Source organism: Corvus moneduloides, chromosome 2 (genome assembly GCF_009650955.1).
Source record: "Corvus moneduloides isolate bCorMon1 chromosome 2, bCorMon1.pri, whole genome shotgun sequence".
In the NCBI taxonomy this organism is placed as follows: Eukaryota; Metazoa; Chordata; class Aves; order Passeriformes; family Corvidae; genus Corvus; species Corvus moneduloides.
The window spans coordinates 43460301-43482542 of NC_045477.1; the positions used below are offsets into that span (position 1 = coordinate 43460301).

Genomic DNA, 22242 nt, shown 5'->3' on the forward strand with positions numbered 1-22242 from the left:
GAAACAGGTTAATTAAATTATTATACTTCCCCTAGGCTTTACATTGCTGCCAGTCACAAAAATATCCTGAATTTGAATAATCAGATTTACACACAGTATTCCACATATGATGACATAAGCACCTTATGCAATGCCACTGATATCTCCCTGTATCTATCAGAAACAGCTCTCTCATGGCTACACTTGTCCTTCTCACATGACACTAGTGGGTATAATCATACACTTCTTGGTCAGTACCCTTCCATCTCTTTTTCTTCTACTGTCACTTCTAAATTATGAGTTTCCAGTTATTACAGGAATACCTGCAATTAATCCTGGCAGACATTATTTATCCTTTCATCCTACCTCTATTTTTTGTGGTCTGGAGGCTGCTCTATTCTTCGCTTCTTTCATTTGGCTTCGTTGTGTTGATAACAACTCTTTGTTTTGTGCCATCAACAGAGGTAATTTCTTCTCCTCTGTGCTAAGGTCTTTAATGAAAATACTGAATCAAATTGGTCCTCAACCCCAGTTTCTGTTCCACTAAGACTATGCATCTCACACATGCCCCTATCTTAGGAGGCCAGTAAAACAGAATTAAAGTATGTGATCTGCTCATACATACCGAGCGTGCAGACCTACAAGAATAGCTTCTTTATTTAGTATATTTATCAATTTTCTTTGCCTCTGTACTGAAATCAAGGAGGAATATTACATGCGGGGAAACTTAAGCAGTTCTTTACACTTAAGTCTGTTACTGAAAATGTCTCAGATTTCATCCTGCAAGGTTTGTGCCCCAGGTAGAGTCAACACACAATGGAGTGTTTTTTCCATCAAGATGATTAAAGCCCTCCAAGTCTTCTTGTAACACTGATCTTGGCCCATTGCTGGGTCTTTTTTTATTGCCTTGATCTATACTTCTGGGTTTCTTTCGTAGGCATAGGGAAAGTGCTGTGAAAGATCACAGGAAACTTGTTTGTGCTGAGACATTTCAGCAAAAATCTTGGGTTTTGATTTGTCTCCCAATGAAGACCACCTCTTTTCCCCCAGACCCACTCTGATGTCCAGACTGCATATTAACAGCAAGTTTCCAGTGCATTACACTACCTCCAGATGCTGTATGACTTCCAAATTCTCTTCCTCCCATTCCTCCCCCAGCCAGCAGATCATCCTGGACTCTCTTCTTCCAGTGTCTCCAATACCAAAATACAAACACAGACTTTTTCTTGAAAGCTCCATCTACCCAGCAACTTGTCTGGAATGATATCCATAGGGAATGCTATGCAAAGAGGGGATAAAAAAGTATTACAAGACCTCTGGCTGGGACACTCTCCCAGATTCCTGCAACAAAGGATTAGTGGCTTTCTGAGCTGACAATATCATGCAGTTCAACATGTTTCAAATCACTCAATGATCAACCCTCCATCAGCTTTCCTAACTGCTCCTATTTTAGTTTTTTAAATGTTCTGTTGGCAGTGACAGCCACAATTTGATTACACACTCTAAGAAAAAAAAAAAGTACTTTCTCTTGCATTATTTGTTTTTAATCTGCTGCCTGTAACCTCATTAAATGCCTTCTAGTTCTGCCATTATAAGAAACACAGAATAATAATTTTCTATCCCTTTTCAACATAATATTCAGAGATTTTTATCATAGTCATGTCTTTTCAAACCTGAGCAATTTTTTCCCATATAATTTCTGGAACATATGCAACAGCTTTCATAATTGTTGTTGTCCTTGTCTGCACAAATTTTTATTCCTATTATATATTTCTGTCCTGGAATTATCTTTAATGTACATGGGGGTTAAGCTGAAGGCATTTCTTACATTCCTTGCATTCATACATTCACATAAAGGAACTTTATTGGAGAAAATGAGATCTCAAAATGTAGTTTTATATTCATAAAAGAGTAACACAGCTAGTAAGTCTCTGAGAATTGTCTTTATCATAATTTCCTTGTTGACATACAGCATTCTCAAATATATTGTGGACAAGAACTGACTCCCACATACCAGAGTTATTCAAATGCCCATCTAAAAATTTCAGAGTAATTTTCTGGAGTAATTTTCAAGACAGGAATAGGCAAATTATCATTCTCCTTCCTAGAAAATGTTCACCAGGCTTAAAGCCAGCTGTGGCAAGGGCAAAAATCCCTAAAATTTTAGGATAGATTAGACTTGCCTTAGCTTTACCTTTAGCCACATAAAAGCCAAGCACATTTAGAACAAAAATGTCAGAATCAAGCCCCAACAACATTTTGAATTAATTGAAATTCCATTTTCTCTCTTTCTTCCATTCCACAGAAAAATAGTGCAACCAATTCTAGTTAATGGTCTTCTGAAAAAAGGCAGAATGAGTCATTTTCTCAGTTGGGGATATAGAAAAGATTAAGAAGGAATGAAACAGTAGGGAGCATGAGCAGTATTTGTCAAGCTGACGACATGAGAGCATGCCAGCTTCCTTTGTTCCTGCATTGGTAGCAAGCAGCTAGAGCTGGGATTTCCCTGCAATGTCACCTGTTCTCTCACTCTGTTCTCCAGGAAGGAAATTTGCTTCTGCTCTGTTGTTCTACAGAACCAAGAACTGAACAATCACAGAAAAGAAATCAGCTGTTGCAGTATCACCCACACCAGACATTTTCTTTCCAACAATCTGTTAAATTTCTTAAGAAGCTCTGCCTCAAAATGCCAGAAGTTCAGTCAAGAACAAAGGCTTTAGTAAGCTTTTAGCATGGCCATGTCCATGAAAACCAAAGATAATACATCAAAGGATATACACTAAATGTATTCAGGCATCTAGCATTTTGTTATAACATATTTTATTGGTTTATTTTTTAAAAATAAATTTGGATTTGGGCTAAAAGGTGAGGTTGGACAGGTAGGAGTGAAAAAGAGTTCTTTTGCAGAAATACCTTCGCTGACTTTTTGGACTGTTTCCACGGTATTGGGTTTTAGTATATTTAAATTCTGCTCTCCACAGGTAAGCCATAAACAGAAAAAAGAAAATTTCAATGAGGCTTCACAACTTCTAATAGACTTTTGCATGATTTATTGATGTAAATATACTTCAAATAACTGGTTGGACATTAAAGGGCAAATGAAATGTTTTTTCTTTAACAGACAACTTGGAAATGAACAGTATAAATAGAACATAGTCATCACTACTTTATTTTATGTCATTCCAATCTACTATCAATTTCTTTTCATATACAAACTTTTTTGTAATCTTGAATACCTAGAAAACTTGCATAATGAAACATGTTATTTACACTGTGTATGAGTCACAAATAATTACAAATAAAAAGTATACAAAATGGTTAAACTTTATCATTACATGAAAAGCAAGGAAGATATCGTAGATGTTCCAATTAATTATAAATGCTTACATATTTGTACATACATTTCTAATCTGAACTTGCTAGGTGATATATCTGATGATTTTGATCAGGAATACTAGTTCTTATGCTCGCACTACTGGAGAGGAAGCAATATTTTCAGACATAATGAGTAACTCAAGAAACATCTATGGAACTGCATAGGATGAAATGTATTCATTTTAAAAAAATAAAACCAAAATATTTGACATTGCAAAATATAAGCATTTTCACTCATGCCGTACAGATACATTGTATATTAAACCAATACTGTAAGATGGCATCGCAAATAAATCATAACAGAGCTATAACATTTTAAAAATAAGCAATTCACATGGCATTTGTATCATAAAATAGCAGATGTGCAATATTATTTACACTGCAAACCGAAGAGAGAAAAACCCCATGAAACTGCAGCGAACGAACTGTTCGAAACATTGACCGCAGACCTGATTCATAAAATATGTAGGCGTGTGCGTAGGATGTGGGTAAGGACTGGCCCTCGGCCGTGCCCTGCTGCTCTGGCCACTGGCACTGCCCCGTGAGCCCCGCTGAGGCCCGGCTGCTGTAGCGCCCGCACAGGGCCCAGCCAAGGCTCCGTGCCCTGCCTGAGGCCCTGCGCCCTCTGCCCCGAGCACCTGCAGGGCTGCAGCCTCAGGGGCCCACGGAGCCAAGCTTTACAGCCCAGCGCCGCTCGGGGAAAAGCGCCGCCCCGCTCCTGGGTGGAACGCGCCACGCACCCACGGGCTGCACTGCGGCTCTGGGCGCAGAGCGAGCAGTAGCCAGCACGGGGAACGCTTGCGGAAAGCAGCCACTGATGGTTTTGCACAGCAAGGAGTGTAGGATACGGTTTCAGAGCTCTTTGCAGGCTTTTAGCCCAAACAAGGGCTCCTACTATGTAAAACAGGAGACACATGGTTTTGTTTTGCGAGGATTACCAGGAGGTAGGAAGCCTGCAATTGTTCAGAGCACGGGGCTTCTGGCACGGCAGTACTGACCAGGGGTTTGACTGTGCTGCAACAACCTGCTTTATTTCTGAAAGCGTGGGACCACCACTGGTCAGTCCTGATTCACAATAACATTCAAAGTTCCTACCACAAAACCTTGCTGCAAACTGAACCCTACTTGCCAAGACCCAGCAGGGTATTTGGGTATTGACCATTTCAGCAACCAATCTTTAAACACTGGTTATTAAAAAGTCAAACATCTCCTGCCCCGTGGCAGTATTATAGCTGCTCAGCATAAAATTTACATATGAAAACTGAGATGGAACTCCTATGAGACGGCTGATCAGTGTTGACCACAGCATTGGAATGGTTTTAGTTCCACATCTGGAACACGAAATTTGATAAATGAGCTCTGCCTCACAATTGCCCTCATTTGTTTCTTTCTTTCCTTCCTTCTTATTTTCCTGTATTTCTAGATAGTTTTCATGACACAAGAGAGAGTAAGTGGTACAAATCATGTACGCCTGCCAACATCTGAAATTCCAATTACTGCATATTCCATTTTTCCTCAGGATTTGCCACACTGAACTGCATGACCATGTGTCTGCCCTAGCTGAGCAACGTGTCAACATGTGTTGTGCCTTTACACATCAGCTCTGCAGCATAAGGTGAGCCCGGTGAACTGGAAAAGTTGGTCTACCTCTAGCAATAAACCTAAAATATCCATACAAAACTTCTCACCTGAGATGCAGAATTGCCATGCACGTGTTTAGTGTGGCCTTTAATCCAGGATTTCCAGGCATTGAGCAGCCCAAAAAAATCTACTGACATGGTTGAAGAGATGTCAAAGAATTCCAGACAGAAAAAAAAGGTACCACAATAGGCATAAACCATCTTCTCTGCCATGGGAAAGCAAGTCTGCAACATACTACCAGATGCAGCCTGCACGTACTTGAGTAATGCAGAGACACAAACTTAAGCTATTTTTTTTTTCTTTTTAAGCAATGGGAGAAGAATAATAACTACAGTCTGGGTGGTATCTTGAGCAGGCAACAGCGTCACTGAACTGGTGCATTTCATACTGTGTTATAACAGTGTTCAGAAGAACAAGCTCTGTCAATGACTTCCAGTGAATTAGCTACTTTTGGGACTACTAAAGTCTGGATGAACTTGGCATCTGGATTGTATTTGCCATGTAATTCGTACAAAGCCACTGGGTAACATATTGTGCTTAGGAGATCTTTTGGCTTCAAAAAAAAGACAGTGAAGGAAGAAATAAATATTTTGCAAGCAGCTGTTATGTGTATCAGCAAATTTTAATGAGGGAAAAAAGAACTCAGTAACTTCCCTGTTGTACCACCTTTTTAACCATATACACAAGAATTTCTTGATTTGTCCTAATATTCTGTCTTCTTTGATCACCTCTTCAGTGCCTTAGCTCTGAAATAGAGGCATCCTGGTCACAATCAGGATCAAAATGTTTTTCAGTGAGGTTTCTCTGGAGAACCATTTTTTATGGATATTGTGCTACTAATGTGACAAAAATTAATTAAAGTGAGCTACCTACCACAGGACGAGGTCAAAGAAAGTGAGAACTGTCTTGAAGAAAACCTGTATGATTTTTTTTTTTAAATCCAGATAATTTCTCCAGTACAGTACACTTCCACAAATAACTGGAAGCAGAAATTAGAACAACTTTTATGAAGGTGCCAGTGTCTATGGCAAAAGCTTCATCAACTATATCCATTATAATGACTCAAGAAACTGCAAAACTGAATAGGCAAAGCAAGAACTTCGGAATTTCCTCAGCTGAACTTCAAAGGCTTTTTGTCACTTTTGCTGATCACTAGTAACTCATAAATGAAATTTTGGATCTATTTATCTTTATGAATCAGGTACTGTGCAAAGGTCATGCACTGAAATAGCTCATTACTTTTCCCTTTCAAATGCATTAATGGGTAATCAGTAGGATGGAGCCCACCACAAGTAAACTAGAAGCATGAGAAGAGAGTATCTGTTGAATAGAAATGTTACTGTTAGTATTTAGACAAGGCAAAACTTTGCTTGGTCCTGTGAAGAACAAGAAAACCTGTATTTCAATTATAAACATTTATATGAATACTAGGCTAAAACTAGAGGCATTGAAATAGAAGATGTATAGTATATTGTATATTGCTTTTCTTATAGAGTGTACATTATGTTTCTAATATGATGACAAACGAGTAAAATCTTTTAGGACAAACTAAAAGGACCTTATTGCAACAAACACCATTGTAGCAGGTCACACTATGAAAGCATGATGTCAAGTCACAACACAGTGCAGGCATGCTGTTAAAAGACAGTCTGGGGTACTCTGAGAAGGCTGTTTCATCCTTCTGCTGCCTGTTAACAACTTACCTGCATGAGTTTTGTAAAGTTTTTTCTTCTTGTTTTGAGGCCTTCAGTGGCTTTGAAAAAGGAAGGGTAAAAAAGGCAAACTTTGTCCTCAGTTACACTTTGGAAGAATCATATCACCAAAGCCTACTCAAAAGGAGGCAAAAAGACAAAATTAAGAAGTATCAATAGAAGTGGAACAGAATAAGGTTGGTTGTTTCCTCTAAAAAGGCCCAGGCTATTGGCACTGTTTGCATTTGCTAGAAAATAGAAGTGGCTTATCAGGAGGAGATTCAGGAAAGGCATTCACTGATCTCTCTAAGCCTGCAAAATTTACAAATAGCATCTGCTTTTCCATTTCCCAGCAACGTACAAAGAAAGACCCTTTGCTGTAGGCAGGTCTGTGTAAACAGTTAGACTCAAAATAGTAATTTTAAAACAAGAAGAATAAACTTTAGATTACTTTTTTTTTTTCAGAAGCTCATAGGATCAACAGCTATCAAGACATACATTCTGTTATAGGAAGAGCAGTACAAATGTTAAAGCTTTTAAGACCGTATATAGTTCACTGCACACACAATTTTCCCATGGCCTACACATATGGCACATCAAGTTTTTACATAGACTCGTGTTCCCATGGAGGGATTAATACTGAATTCTGCTGTGTTATACTGGTGCTGCAGCCTTGAATAACTTGTTCAATGCCACAGCACAGGCCTGGTTAGTACGTACATCATGCATTTCAACTGCTCACAGTCAAAGACATAAATGACAGAACCAAACTTTACTGTTTTGTTTTTTTTTTTTTTTCAAGTAGGTATGTCTTTGGTTAGTAATAAATTCAGTTGGTTTGGGGAATCAATCATAACTGAAATAGCAACTTTCAACCAGAGGACTTACTGGAACTTCCAGATCACTAAGTCTGCCAAACAAATCCCAATACAAAAACTGAAATGCAGCATGTGATAGTTTGTATGGACTCGGCTTCAATTGGCAGGTGGATTCCTTTGCTGAACAGCTAGCTAAGGACAAGTAATCAGACGCAATTTTGCAATTAATCCCTTGATTTCAGTGTGGGAAGATCTTGGCTTATATGCTTTCTGAGCTCTTCTGTTCATGCCATTTGACAGTAAAACTCTAACCTGCCCCATCCCTTCCCAATAGATTGGAGGTTGATGTTTTAAAATAATGTTCAGATTTAGAGAGTACTAAAATTAATCTCTTAACCATTAAGTTGACAGAAAACTCTAGGGACGCTGCCTTACCTCCTCTGCGTATTACTAAAATGGAAATACTGACATTAATTAGATTATCCTTTGTCTGCAAGAAATTTTATACAAATAGGTTCAGTTCACAAACGTCTCAGTGCTCCAAGCCCTGATAGAGCTCTAGTGTTCTATAATGGCATCCAAGATTATTTTAATGCTAAGCAACCACTGTTGATAGTGCAAGGTTGTAATCTTGTTAGTGCAGAACGCTTGTACAAGTCTCTTCAGAGAAGCTTTATAGGACAATGCGGACACAGCATTACGAACTACACAAAAAGCATTTGCACCCAGGGGATATTCATCCATTTCCAAAGGACTGCACACTTTGAGGTGGTCAATCTTCACATTTTAGGAGGACCAAGTATTTTTATCCAGCATCCAAAACAGAGAAGTTTGAAACAAGACAAGCAGCAATTCTCAGCATTCATAAAGCTAAGATTAAAACTGCACTCTACCAAACAGTTCTGTCCCTGTGGTCTGCTCTCAGTAAATGACACACCAGCAATGGGTGGCTCGTAACTCTTCCTAAAATTCCCACTCCTAGAACTGAGCATCATGAACTCAGGTGAAAATCCATCTTCCTACAATAATCCAAGTTATCTTCACATATGTCTGGTTCTATTATTACAGATGTTTGTGACCACCTTAGATAAGAATTAGCCCTCAGATTTTACTTTGTCAATACTGAAATTAAAGGGAAAAGTTGAAAGATACAACTCTAAGACATCAAAATTAATTGTCCTCTGGCATTACCTTCAGAGGAAATGAAGATGAGCCTGAATGAATCACCAGTTAAATCACCAATTTCAGCTGGTTCCTGAAAAAATTGTTTAAACAAGTATCAGAAATGACTTTCCATTCACACTTCCTTGAATTTCATGACTCCTGATCAGATGAGAGAACCAGAATCACAGTCACAGACAACTGGAAAATCGTTATCATTTCTTCTAGGCTAGAAATTGCATTCAAAGTTTAATTTGTTCTCAAAGGCTTTGGGAAGAGATTGAACTATGACTTGGTAGGCCCAGGCTGTGAATTCCATGACAATAATACTAGCTGGTTTTGCAAAAGTTTCTCCTTATTACAAATTTATCCCACTGAAATATATAAATATAAACCAGTAGATTACTTTTAGTACCATTCAGTTCCTTCTCTAAGGTTGGCCATAGAAGCAGAGCAAACTTGCAAAGAGAATAAGGGGATTATTTGTGGCTATGAAATAATTGGTTGGACTGTCCAGAATGGTGATCTGAAAACGCCTTAATATTTATGTGTTGCACCCGTGAATTGTACAAAAAGAATATACATAGCCTCCTCAAAACACTATGGGATCCTGCAAAGAAGAACTTTAGCAGAATTTTAGTAACCTGGGAAAGGTTAAACTCATATCAAGAAAGAATGCAAAGTCAGTCCTAGCAGTGGAGCCCACCACAGTCAGGAAAAAAAAAAAAACAAACCCAAACAAAACAGTTACTATTCTCTTAAAATACTTTGCTGAAAAATACCTGTATCAATAATCTCTGGGCTCTAAAGAAACTCAAGTTTAAAAACGAAAGGGATGAAAATGGGCTTTTCACTGAAGTAAGGATGAATGCTAAAGGTGCATGATTTGGCTTAGAGTAATCCCAAGGGTAGGTGGTAATATATCCATAATATCTCAAGATAGCTATCAGACAGTGTCTATATATTTTGTATTATTGATCCCTAACTATATTTCTACAAGTTTAAGCAATCATATCATGTTCTGTAAAACACAAAGTATGCCATGGAATGTGTACATAATGTGTAGGACGTGATTCAGATAACTGCTGGTGCTGCTTGTCCTGACATTTCTGTTCCACCACTGAACCTTAACACCCTGGAAATAATGGTACACAGACTGCCAGATAAATGGCACTGATACTAATTGAACCCCAAAATCAAGATTACTCTTGACTTGTTTTACAATAAGGACTTCTGCAAGAACAAAAATTTGCAAAAAGAATTCTAGTTTACAAGATATCCAAAGGACAATGAACATAAATACTTTATAAATGTTTTTCACAGTGATTTGATTCGCTGACATAATTTATTATTTATACCCTACACTTGTCAATGCCTCAGATCTGAAATGCAGAGAGTTTGTAACAGGTGTGCAGAAAAGACACATACTACAGAAAGAATTTCTAAAGGAAGTGGTGAAGGTTATTCCTGAGCTATGCATAGGTCAGCTTGTGAATACATAAGTAAAAAGAATTACTTAAGTCATAGTAGAAACTGCATGCAACTACTGCCAGCCCTGTCTTCAGCTGAGACCCAGCCTATGCCTTGCAGAATTTCTCACCTTGACTGAACAGGTTGAGGTTCCCTTTTACAGTGAATTGGTGCTCCTTCAGGGTGAAACACAGTATGGTGGAATTGCTCTGCTGCAGAAAATAAGTAACTGAAGAAGAATGAAGAAGTGGTTTGTTTTGTTTGTTAAATCCAAGCAAGTAGCAATACGAACTTGCAAAATCATGGCACAGAAGAGAATTCTTTAAAATGCAAATGTTTGAGGCAATGGAAAATAATACCCACTTTTTAGTAAAGATATGCTGAGGTTTGGAAATTTGCTTTCACTGTAGCTCTGTTATTAGATTTGGGTTTGGGGAGTTTAGTTTTTGTTTTTCAGTTGAATAAATTCAGCAATAAATTATCTCCCCCTCCCTCCTGCAAAGAAGTTGGAAATGTCAAACCAAAAACTTCTTTTTCAGTATTTAAATAATGGCTTTAACATGACTTTTAGTGCCCAACTTGAGGTACTAAACTTTGAAGGGACTGTGGCCAAACTGATTCATCAGATAATGCAGAAACTGCAAGGTGGATTTAGAAGGTCAGTAAAACAGAATTAAGACTAAACCTTGCCATTCTTCTTTGTGATTCCAATTATTTTTAATGCAATGTTATGGCTAACTTGCTTTCAGTTGAGCATTTTTTGTTGCTTTGTCTCCAGATGTTATGATATTTTGATGTACCTTCACCTCTGTTACTGAATTCACCCTTCTCTGGCAAGCCCATAGTGTCTATTTTTAGCTCCATGAGCTACTAATCCAGTTTCTCTGACAACTGAAATTTGTTGGAAGAAATGACTAGTGTTACGTTGTCTCAGAGCTATGAGCCCATTTGAGAAATCAGCTTCTTAGCTGACCTTTAAAGCAAGTGAGAATAATGTGCCTGCAATTCCACAGGGTTTGGATTTCATTATCACAGCAGTGTGTATGAGAGGGGCTGGCCCTGCTGCACAACTCTGCTTCTCTGTTTTGTTTTCCTGGTAATTATAGAAACTGTTTACTGTACATGGAAAATCTGCAAGTTTTCTCAGCTCTTGAGGACAATACTACTTCTAATCCCTTTTCTCTGGAGAGTAACAGCTCACAGTGTGGAGGACGGCATACTATTGATTCTTCCCAAGAGGAACTTTCCCACGGACCGTCACTGCGGTGAAAATCACCACAGATGTCTAAGGATCAGAATGGCAACTGCAGACAGAACAGAGACAGATGGGAGCAGTGTAGCAGAGTGGCAGCCCTGGTTCTTCCCACTCCTCTCTGGTGCAGAGCATGACACAAATTCCTGTCGGAGAATCTGGGTTCTCCAAGTGCACAACAACACAAGTACAATTTAGGCCAGGTCAGATAGAAGCATTAGTAACTATGATCATAGTGAGAGAATGTCCAGCCAGCACTTCACCCTCTGCTCCCCTTTCTTTCCCAAGTGATGGCAGACACCGTTTATACTGTTTCAAGAAAAAAAAATTGGTGAGGAAAAATTATCTTTTCAATGTTTAAAAAAATATATATCCAGTTCTGGGATGGATGGATTTATTAAGAAGCTATTCCAAGAAAGAACAGAGCAGTAAATAACATGATGGTTTTGAGAGATGGCTCTTGGTGGATATAACAGATAATACACTAGTGTTATCTTAGAGAAAAAGTGGGGAATTAGCAATAATCACAGATTGTTAGTTTTAAGTTGAAAGGAATGTTCTTATAACTAGGATAAACCCCCTAGCCAGACTTCTAAAATCTTAAATATTAATAATTTTACTGTCACATCCCTTTGAATCCCTGGCTGAAGCCTGGCCCTTGCCCCAGTGTATTTGTCTCCATAAGTACTTGATGTTCTATTCTTTACATCCTCTAATTCTTAACAGCAGTGGAATTCATCTCACCTACAGCACAGCAGCTAATCTGAACTAGTCCTCCACCTCCACACAGTGGTCACTGGGGAGAAAAGTGAAGAGCATATCTAAGGCAGTGGTTTATCTCATCCCTAAGATTTTCTTCAGGAAAGCTCAATCTTTGAAACACCAGGATGTCTGCACTGACTGTAGAGGGAACCCACCAGACTAGCTCAGACCAGACATAAGTTTTAGATACCTAAATACAGATCAGCTGAATTTCACTCATATTTACAGCAATTCCCCAAACCCTTGGTCCTCTAGAGGATCCCAGTGCAATAGCGGACCCCAGTGCAACTCGGGCACAGTGAGACAAAGGAATAATAAGGAATATTCTAGCATCAAAGACATTAATGGCTGCAACTTAGTGAAGTGATAATTTTCCAGCAAGGCAGTATAAATGTCATGTATTAGGATGGTAATTTTGTCTAGAATGGGGTTTTTTTTTAGATTTCAGTAAAAGGCACAATGCTGTCCTGTCAGTAAGCACATTTAACGCTTGGCTTTGGGATGCTCTCTATCTCTTAATAAGCTCTAAACAACTGAGTTAAATCTTAGCCTTACCCAACATGATCTGCATGGCATTTTTGCAGAAGCTGCTGGGTGAAATACTACCTCCTTGGACACTGACTACAGACAACTCTTGGCTGAATGTGCATTTGAAAACTCCATACATAGGTCTGTTTCTGAAGGAATGGTGTGAACTGTGGATTATCTCATAGACTTTGTACCTTTTTATTATGGTGCAACACTATTCCAGGCTTTCTTTCTGTTTAGGTATTTTTAAACAATATTTACTTACAGAGCAAAGGAGTCTCCATTTTTTTAAGAAGTGCTAACATTTATCCCTATACACTTTTTAAAAGACATTCTAACTACCACCTCCAAATTTCCAGTTGGCAAAGTACCTCACTTGCTCTGTTTCACATCTAGTTTTGCATTCAGTATTGAAACTCAACGAGGAATTCTTAGTCCTACAGAAAAGCCAAATAATACAAAAAAGCAGGACACTTTGCATTTTGCATTTAGACTTTTTAGACTTTCTTTTTCCCCCACAATTCTTCTCTGTAACTAGAGATTCAACTCTTATTTAAAATAAAAAACTCAAAAATCATGCATTTCTCATGCAATTCCACTAAAAGTTTAAGGATTATAGACTCTAAAATTCAACCTTATGCCCTCAGAGTTCATGACATTATGTACAATACTTTCTTGCATTTTTTATGAATAATCTATGCGTCATCCAGCTTCCAAACAGATGAGAGCTAGCATCAACAGCACATCTATGTACAGCTGCCCTCTCCTACACACAGACTTCACTTTCTTCAGATGCTTCTTATTTATATACTTGAAGGACCTACAAGAAGTTTCCAGAGAGGAATGTTTACACACTTACACACTGACAAGCCTATGGGACTTAACTTGGAGGGAGGATTTCTGACCCACATATCCAAAACTTATTTAGGCATTTAAAACCTCAGGATCATTCAGCAAAGTAAGATTCAATGTTCAGAAAGAGGCTGTGTTTAAGCAGAGAAAATGGGATTGAGAAGTATACCCCTTAATGTGACTTTAAAAATGCTACCTCCTTAGCAAATGCAAATAATCTGAACTGGGCAGCCATGCTTTCAGTGTACAGTTTCAGAATGATTTCAATCAACCAGAAGTGCCATAGAAACTTCTAAAATAAATATACCTGTCAGTACCTCCTTTTTCTTTTCCACATGATCCGTTCCCTCATGCAATGGCTCACATCTAAAAAAATCTCTCCTTGATGGTTATTTATTCCTAAGCTTGTTCTTTTGCAGTAAGCTCAGAAACTGTGATATTGATTTAACAGTATGTTCCAATCTCATTAGGGAAGGAAAAAATAATACCTTAGAGATGTACTGGTAATAAACAAAGCCAAAATGGATTTAACAGTATTTGCCCTCTGGGGGTATTAATCAGTTTTAGCATCTATTTACTGTTGTGTATAAAACAGAGGTCATCCACTCTATACACCTGCCTGGTTAATTATTCCTGTTTATCATTCCTGGGTATATCTTACATCTATTACCTGTACTGCTGCTTTTAGGATGTGAGACTAGTCTTACTCTGTGGGCAGTCTTTTAAAATACTGTTCACATCCAAAAATCTTTTCTAATTCTGGTCTATAGTTCTGATTTTGCTCTTCCTTATTTAAGTAAGTAGCAACATACACTTTTAGAAAACTAACGAAAAAACACCACCTCATAAGATCAAATTATTCCATTACATGCTCTTCTTCTCTGAGGAAGAGGATGAAAAGACAAACAGTACATGCCAGGGTGTTATTCTGCCATTTAATGTCCTGCTGGAAAGCGATTTGTTAAGGTGATAGGTGTTGTACAGGAGCCTACACAGAAGAGATTAGCATGGCTTTATTTATTGCTTCAAGAGTAGTCATTAGAGAGTATTGCTAAGGAATAATTGCCTAGAAAACAAGTAGCTCAATGTGAGACCTTCTGCTAATGGAAGGCTAATTTTGGGCCTACAAATTCACAAAAGCACAAAAAAATGTGTGTTAATAATAACCTACCAACTATCTCTCTGTTCTTTAGAATCTATATATGTTATTATCATCTTGGGATAAGATTTATGCAGGCATTCTGGCATACAGTTAAGGTGAACGTGGCACAGAGGTTTTGCGTAACTGGGCTAGGGGCTCAAAGCTCAAAACCTTTTCTAAATCACACTCCTAATGGCATCCCAGAGTTGTGATTGGCAGTGCTGGTATTATATGCAAAGGGTTCAGACACTAGGAGAGATTTGCAGAACTGCAATAGTCCATGTTCGTGACAGTCACCATGGCTAGGGTGGTAACACTTTATTTATCCTGGAATATGCTTATCTATCCCTCTGACACTTAGTTTGATTCAATTGATTTTGGCCAATGCAAAATGCCGAAAAGCAGCACAACAGAAGATCTGAGACACAGCACTTGGGCTGAAAAGAATGTAATTCAGTGGGATCAGTCTCACTTATCTTGGCCATCTTAAGAAACAGATGTCTAGTCTAAGTTTGCCATTTGTGGTCACTGAGAAAGTTAAGCACACTCAAGGATTTAGGCAGCCTCACACTCGGTGTAAAGCAGAGGGGACAAGTGCCTGAAGTGCTTACCTGTCATCCAGTTTTTAGAAGAAACTTGATTGTTGGAATGCCAAAGAGAGCCAGACACTGAAGGCCCTGCTGCAGCCAAGGTAATCAGTGTGTCCCTCTTAATTCATGTTAATTCCACTCCCTCCTTGCTAGCCAGGGAAGACACTTGTTTCTCTGAAATCCTCTCTTCTCTTTTTATCTGAATTAAAATGTCTGAATTAAAAGGCCTCACTCTGCCTTTGGAAACTAAAATCCCTGGAGCAAACAGCTGGTTTAACATCTGCCTCCACTGATCCTTTTGTTAAGGCTGCCAGCAAAGTTGCCACTTTGCATCACATGTTGTTTTGGGCTCTCTCATGTGAACCCCAGTCCAGAGGGAAGCAGACTGAGATGCCTCATGCTGTTTTTAGAGGCCATTTTGTTACTATAGTGACACAGTGATACTGACCTGGACCACAGATAACTGGAGGTCAACCTAAGCCACAAGAACAAGTTAGCATCTGCAGAGGTGAATGATCTGTTGCCTGTGACTGAATTGTTGCATTCCTCAGTTTCACTGTTCCTCTTGCTTTCATGCATGATTAACAGCCAAGCCACAAAAGATCAATCATGTATATGAGGTTAAACACTTCACAGATTTTTGTTGTAAGCCTGCTCATGCATTGCAAATTAATAACATTGTTAAGGAGTAAATCCTATCTGCACAGATAAATTTGGTGCTTGTGGAAGCTAAAAACATGCCATGGGCTGTTAATGCACTGACTTCACCCAAATACATCAGTGGTAACTTGCACTGAGGTTTTTTCCCTCTATAAGGATGTGAGGGCCTGCTGTGTCACTGTAGCAGTTTTCTCTTTGCTGCAAGAAGAGTAAGATCAGCCCTTTAATCCCAGTTATTCTTTAGATACAAGCAGCTGTGTCAACAATATATGCTAATAAGAACAACAATAGGAATTATCTATGTCACATGTGGTAAGGGAAGGAAAGTGGAGTGTTTTGGAGAGCAGAACCCTGACCAAGAGCAGGACATACCATGCAAGATGATGGAATTATTAACAGTAGCAGAAGCCAATCAACTCCTACTTGTTGAGTCTACTGAGCACGCAGCATCTTCAATTCATCCACAGCCTCTCCTGTCACTGGCACCCCCAATCCTGTACAGCATGATGAATAATGCATTACCTTGAGGGAAAGGAACCAACTGTCTCTGAGTTTGACAAGCTTTTTTAAGCTTCTTGTTTTGTTGCTAATTTAAGCACATTGCTATTTCCAATACTACACATGCACAATTTTGCAAAAGATCACCAGAATCCAGAAATGAAGCCAGAAGATCTAAGACTGCATTAGGACAGGGAACTAGCTCTCCTCAGTGAGCTCTGAGCACTCAGCAGAGGTGAGGTAGTGGCCTGAGAATTGAAGAGGAAAACTCAGAATATGTCCTAAATTGACAGTGCTGCTGCTGGATCACAGACTCCTTGACAGGACGGTCTGCATGAAGCACGCACGTGTGACAGCTTGTGGCAGCTGAAGAATCAGAAAGCTGTCCAGCAATTCAACTTGCCCCAACAACCAATGCAGGTTTCAAATTCATTTGCAATCCAACACAGCAGTTTTGAGTGCTATTTTTTTCATTCATTTTTAAATAGCCTGAGAGAAGGATCTATTCAGAGCAAGTAATATACAATGTGAAATTGGTTATCAGAGTTTACGTTTTAGTGCAGTGCTGATACTCTTAAATGCATGCAGCATGTAGTGGTTTTGCACTGCTTGCTTTATACAGGAAAAAATGGAAGAGGGATGTCCAATATGCCTGATCCTGCTGTCGGGCTTGGTAGGGAACACTGTAAGCACAGGAGGAGATAGCAGTGTGAAATGGCATGTGCACACACGTGAACTGCCATGGACTGTTACTGACTCAATCACTAGGATTTCTTCAAAACAGGCAATTCCCATACAACATTTCCAAGGTTTTAAGAGCTTTGGTTTTCTGTTTGCAGAGGCATGTTTCCAGGCTTCAAAACAGACTCGGATCTGAAACTGTATGTGGGAATGAACAGAGAAGCTAAAACCACAATCACAGTTAATGACTATTGGCTCTCTGGAATTAAAAATGAAATATCCTTTGGGATCCTGCAAGAAAACCACATTTTGAGAGTCCTGGCTCAGCAGCAATTCTCCCATGCAGAGGCTTTTGTCTTTGAATGGCAAATTTTACCAGAGGGATGCAGAACAAAATTTATCCACCACCCTAGCACTGCGTCACTATTTCCTTTTGCTCTGAGTTCATGACCTTATGCACTGCATCACAGAAAAGCCTGTGTGATGGGGAGCTTCAAGTAGACGGAAAAATCTGACACAAGACCTGTAAAATGTGTTGTGGGGAAATGACTCTCTTTACTTTGGCCTCGTGATTTTTGTACAAGAAACGGACTACAAAGAGGAGAATGAACCCAGCTAGGGAGGTCCTCACATTACCTCCCCTTTGCCTTGTACAGGCAGTAAGAAATAGATCTCCTCCCTCTCTCTTCAGAGAGGGTGGATTTGTTCCGCACAGAAGCTCAAGATAGAAGATGTGGCTACTGGCAGCTGTGTGAAGAAACATAAGCATGTAAATTCTTGCCCAGAGGAACAAAAGATCATCGGTTTTATAGGAAGGAAAATGCTGAAAGAAAATTCCAACTAGAGTATCGGATTTCTGCAACCATTTCAGCACCTCTAACCTCTCCACCTCATCATCTCAAGGTATAAAATTCTGAGAACCTTATTTATGAAGACAATGCCAGGAAAATGAGAACCTTTTCCCTATCACTAAAATAAGTGTTGTTGAAGAAATGTTGAGTCTGAATACCACCTAATTGACATGACAACATCAATCTTTATAATAAGTTTCATTTAACTTTGTAAAGGTGTCCAATGAAATAACCTTGCAACCTAATATGAAAGGCAGCAGATGCAACTACTAATTTAGAAAGTGCTGAGAATTTGTTTTACACTTTCCTCACATTGACATAGAAAAATGTCCCCAGAGAGCCCACACTTAGTTTCATTAACTTCCCTCATCATAACACAACACAATACTTAGCATCTGTGCTGTAGTTCTAGATATGCTACCTTTACATAAGCTTATTAAAAACAAAGACTGTATATTTTTATACAGTCGGTCTACTCTAATTTGGGGCTAGATGATTTATTTGCAAACACTATCAATGTATTCATGGTGATACTGATACCAATTTTCAGTTTTCACACTGATCTCTCTGATTTTAAATTTCCTTATACAACAAACAGTCTCTGAAAGGATGAGGATGGTGATTCAAACTGCTTTTGACTGTTTCTCCAATTTGCTAGTAGAACTAGCATTTACTCATCATTTGCTATGAAAATGTTTTCATTGATCAAGATGAGGTGCAGAATTAACCCAGACATTTCTTACTGGCAACTGTAAGAGACAAGTGAATGAACTACAAGCTTTTGGTCTAAACCTCTACATTTGTACTCTTCACATAGGACTGTGGGAGGTGAGAAGAGAAGAAGAGCTTGGCCAGAAAAGCTGGTACTTTGACCTACTGAACAATGAAGATGTGCCAGAGAAGTCAGACTGAAATCTAAATCCACTAATGGCTATTTGCAAAAATTTCACTCTAGGGAACCAAGTAATGACATCAGAACTATGGATTTATTAGCTGCAAAGTGTCATTCCTCTTTCAGTGGTGAAACATGAACTTTGATCCATTTATGATTCTTATACATCTCACTGGTGTTCCCAGGGTAAAAAATGCATGCTACATCCTGTGTATGTGCAAACTAATGGCTATAGGCTAAAACTTGTCATCCTGTGCAGGAAATTCTCAGATCTGTAGCTTGGATAGAAATTCTACAACCTCAAGCTTGGACAGTTTTTGAAAGTCATTTTTCAGATAGGCCATAGAACTCCATATGCTGTTTATCAAGGTAGATAAAAAAGTAACTCCTCTAATCCCAAGAATGCTCTAATACCAATAGAAGAAATCTTTAACATCAGTATTCTACCAGAAAGTGAGGGAATTTGCATTAAAATAGGTTTCTGGGCTAATTCCCATGCATCTACCCTCCTCAGGCAAGGAAAAAATCACCTCTGCATAGTAAATTCAGATGTCCTCTGTATGCTGAAGTCTGTAAAGGTTCAAGACGGTCCTTTCCCATCCAGAAAGGCTTCAAGGAAAGGAAGCCTGAAACATATTCAGCACAAGCTAGCAGTGCCATGCTGACTTAATCTCATACTCACAGGGGCTACTGGTCAAAGGGGAGGAATACAGAACTGTCATTCCCTTCACAGAAAGATCCAACTGGATAATCTCGAAATGTGGTGAAAATTACTTACTTATTTTCAAGAGGTGCCTCATGTTATGACTACTAAATCCATAAGCAAACTCATTTCTGTTCTGGATTAGAGAAATGCAGAGTTTCTCATGCCTCCTAGTTGCTGCTGAGTGTTATCTTTGATTAAAGTGATTAGAAGCCCATGTACAGCTAAGCCACTTCGCAATCACAGCACAGATTTAAACTAAAAATCTACAAGCTCAGAACAACATCACCCACTCCAGTATGATCCAAAGGCAGCACACCCGCACAGGGAAACTGACCACCATTACTTTTGAAAAGGAAAACCTGAGAAGTAAACAATGCCTGAAAATGTGCCAGATATACATCTTGCTTGAAGTGGATTAATTGAAGGCAGTAATACTATATTAATTTTCAACAGCAAAGAATTGGCCTTTTTTTTTTTAATCGTCTTTGACCAACAAAAATCTTGAACTGCCATTTGCATTAAACCTGGAAAAGTACTGCCTTCCCCTTTTTGGTGTTTTTTTTGATCTTCACTAGATAAAGCAGGGGACCTTCAGCCAATCCAACAATAGAGGAAGTTTCCAGATGACCAGTTGTTATTAACAGAATGGATTTTCAATAATCAGTCTGGACTAGGAGCACAAGTCCTATTAAAAGATGTGGAAAACCAGCATCCAGAGAGCTTCCAGTGTCTGCTGGAATTCCTCAGAATAAGGTTTCACAAGACCAAATTTTTAGAAAAGTTCAGGCTTCTACCAAAAATCAGTTTGGCTGATAATTTAGAGGGGAAACAAGTCCCGCTGAAGAGAACTTTTTTTTGTCCACACATTGATCTTCTGCACTTTGTTTGCATTGTCCTGGAAGGACTGGACATACAACACTGTAGGACAAATACTGAACATTATTTTATATAAGAAGACAGTGCTCATCTAAAGCTTTAGCATAAAAATCAGATAAAGTGATTTACCAAAGTGGGGTTTTTATTCTGTAAATATTGATAATTTTGTTGCCAAAAAAGTCAAGAAATGCCTTCTTCCCACTTGTATAACAATAAGGTTTGATAGGCAGAATGTATGAAATATACAGTAACTTCTTCTGAAAAGCTATCTAAGCTCACTCAGCTTACAGTATGTGGAATGTAATTATCCAGAAAGTGAAGTATGTATAAAAATAGGTAAAATTCCTACAATATTTGTATTGACTCATAATTCCTCCTGCCAGGAAGGTTACAATAGCTCTACAGTATATGTATGAAATGCTTGTTCATAAAGTTAAAAAACATCATTACCTTACTGAAGAACACATTAAATGTAGGAATGCATAATCAGAACTGACTCTCAATTCTGCTTAGCTGGTGCAAATCTACAGAGAACCATCATCCTTTCTGCACAAAACAAGACCAACCTCTAATCTGAGAGTTGGGGTTTTGTTTTGTTGTTTTGTTTGCCATAGAGGGGCCAGACTGAAGTTTATGAAAGAAATTCCTCTGGAAGTGGAAGTACATTGTTTAATAGTTTTTCCCTATCTCCACTTTGTTTACTGACAGCAGTTACCCACCTTTTAAAATGATTATTGCCTGACATTACATGGAGCTTTTTACTGCCTGTTCAGAAGAAGGCAGTGAAATACAAAGAACCTCCAACTCCCCTGTCATGACCCAGTTCTGGGCTTGTGCTTTTTTGACGAGTCTTTGATCTGCAGCAGGCCTCATAGGCTAGTCTCCCGGAGGAACATGGTGCCAATGTTGTAAGACACCTTTCTCACTCTGGCAGATGTGATGGAGGGTTTTGGTGGCTTCTGACCACTTCTGACCTCCAGGAAGTAACAGATCCCAGGAATTTCCTTTGGAAAGTTTTCTGGAAGCTCTTCACGGGAACGAGGGATAAAAATAAAATTTTCTTCCTTTTTCAAAAGCCTAGAGAAAAACAAAACAGAGGGATATAAAACACTGTAAAACACATTCCAGAAATGTCTCTTTGGAAGAGGTGGATCCTATGTGCAACCAAGTAAAAAATGAGTTAACACTAAACGAGTAACATGTAAAGAAATTCTAAGTCAGGATCCTCAGCTGATATATAGGAACTTATCATCATTAACTTCAAGGAGCTCTGTTGACGGAGATCAGCTGAAGGAACGGCTCAAAAAAATATTCTCGGAAAATTAGTGTCAGCATTCAGAAAGTAATGTACCAGAAGGAGAACCAAATTCGTAACAGTCATTGTCCAGAACAAATCATTTGGCTTAATTAGAACACTTCAGTCCGGTCAGTTGGGCAAAAATTAACATTTCAGAGTGACGGCTACCAGCAGGTTTCCCACTGGAAGGCAGCAGTGCTTGGGAGCTCTCACAGATAAAAGCAGGGAGGTCAGTTTGTGCCCTTCTCACACTCCGTAGTCATGTATTTCATAAATTGGGTTCAAATACAGCAAATCCAGCTTCAACACCAGAAGCAAGTCTGACACTATTCATCAAAGTACCCATAGGTTTAATCTAGGCTATTTGGTTGGGTCAAAAAGGGATCCAGGTTCCCTGGAGCCATGAAGCCACCTCCTGGCATGCCTGCTCAGGTGGTACAACACCACAGCCCGGACTATACTGCCTTCTGCCATTTGCCACCTTAGCCATGATGCAGAAATCTCTGCCTGGTTAGACCTGA

General features: G+C 38.9%; 1 protein-coding gene across 1 annotated transcript in view; it reads right to left on the reverse strand.

The window, feature by feature from the left end:
* Positions 1 to 3009: 3009 nt before the first annotated feature.
* GUCY1A2 (guanylate cyclase 1 soluble subunit alpha 2) overlaps positions 3010 to 22242 on the reverse strand; it is a 159769-nt gene continuing 140536 nt past the window's right edge. The window contains exon 8 of the mRNA XM_032099297.1: positions 3010 to 21501. Coding sequence (XP_031955188.1) covers positions 21294 to 21501 — 208 coding nt within the window. The 3' untranslated portion in view covers positions 3010 to 21293. The remainder of the gene's footprint in view (positions 21502 to 22242) is intronic.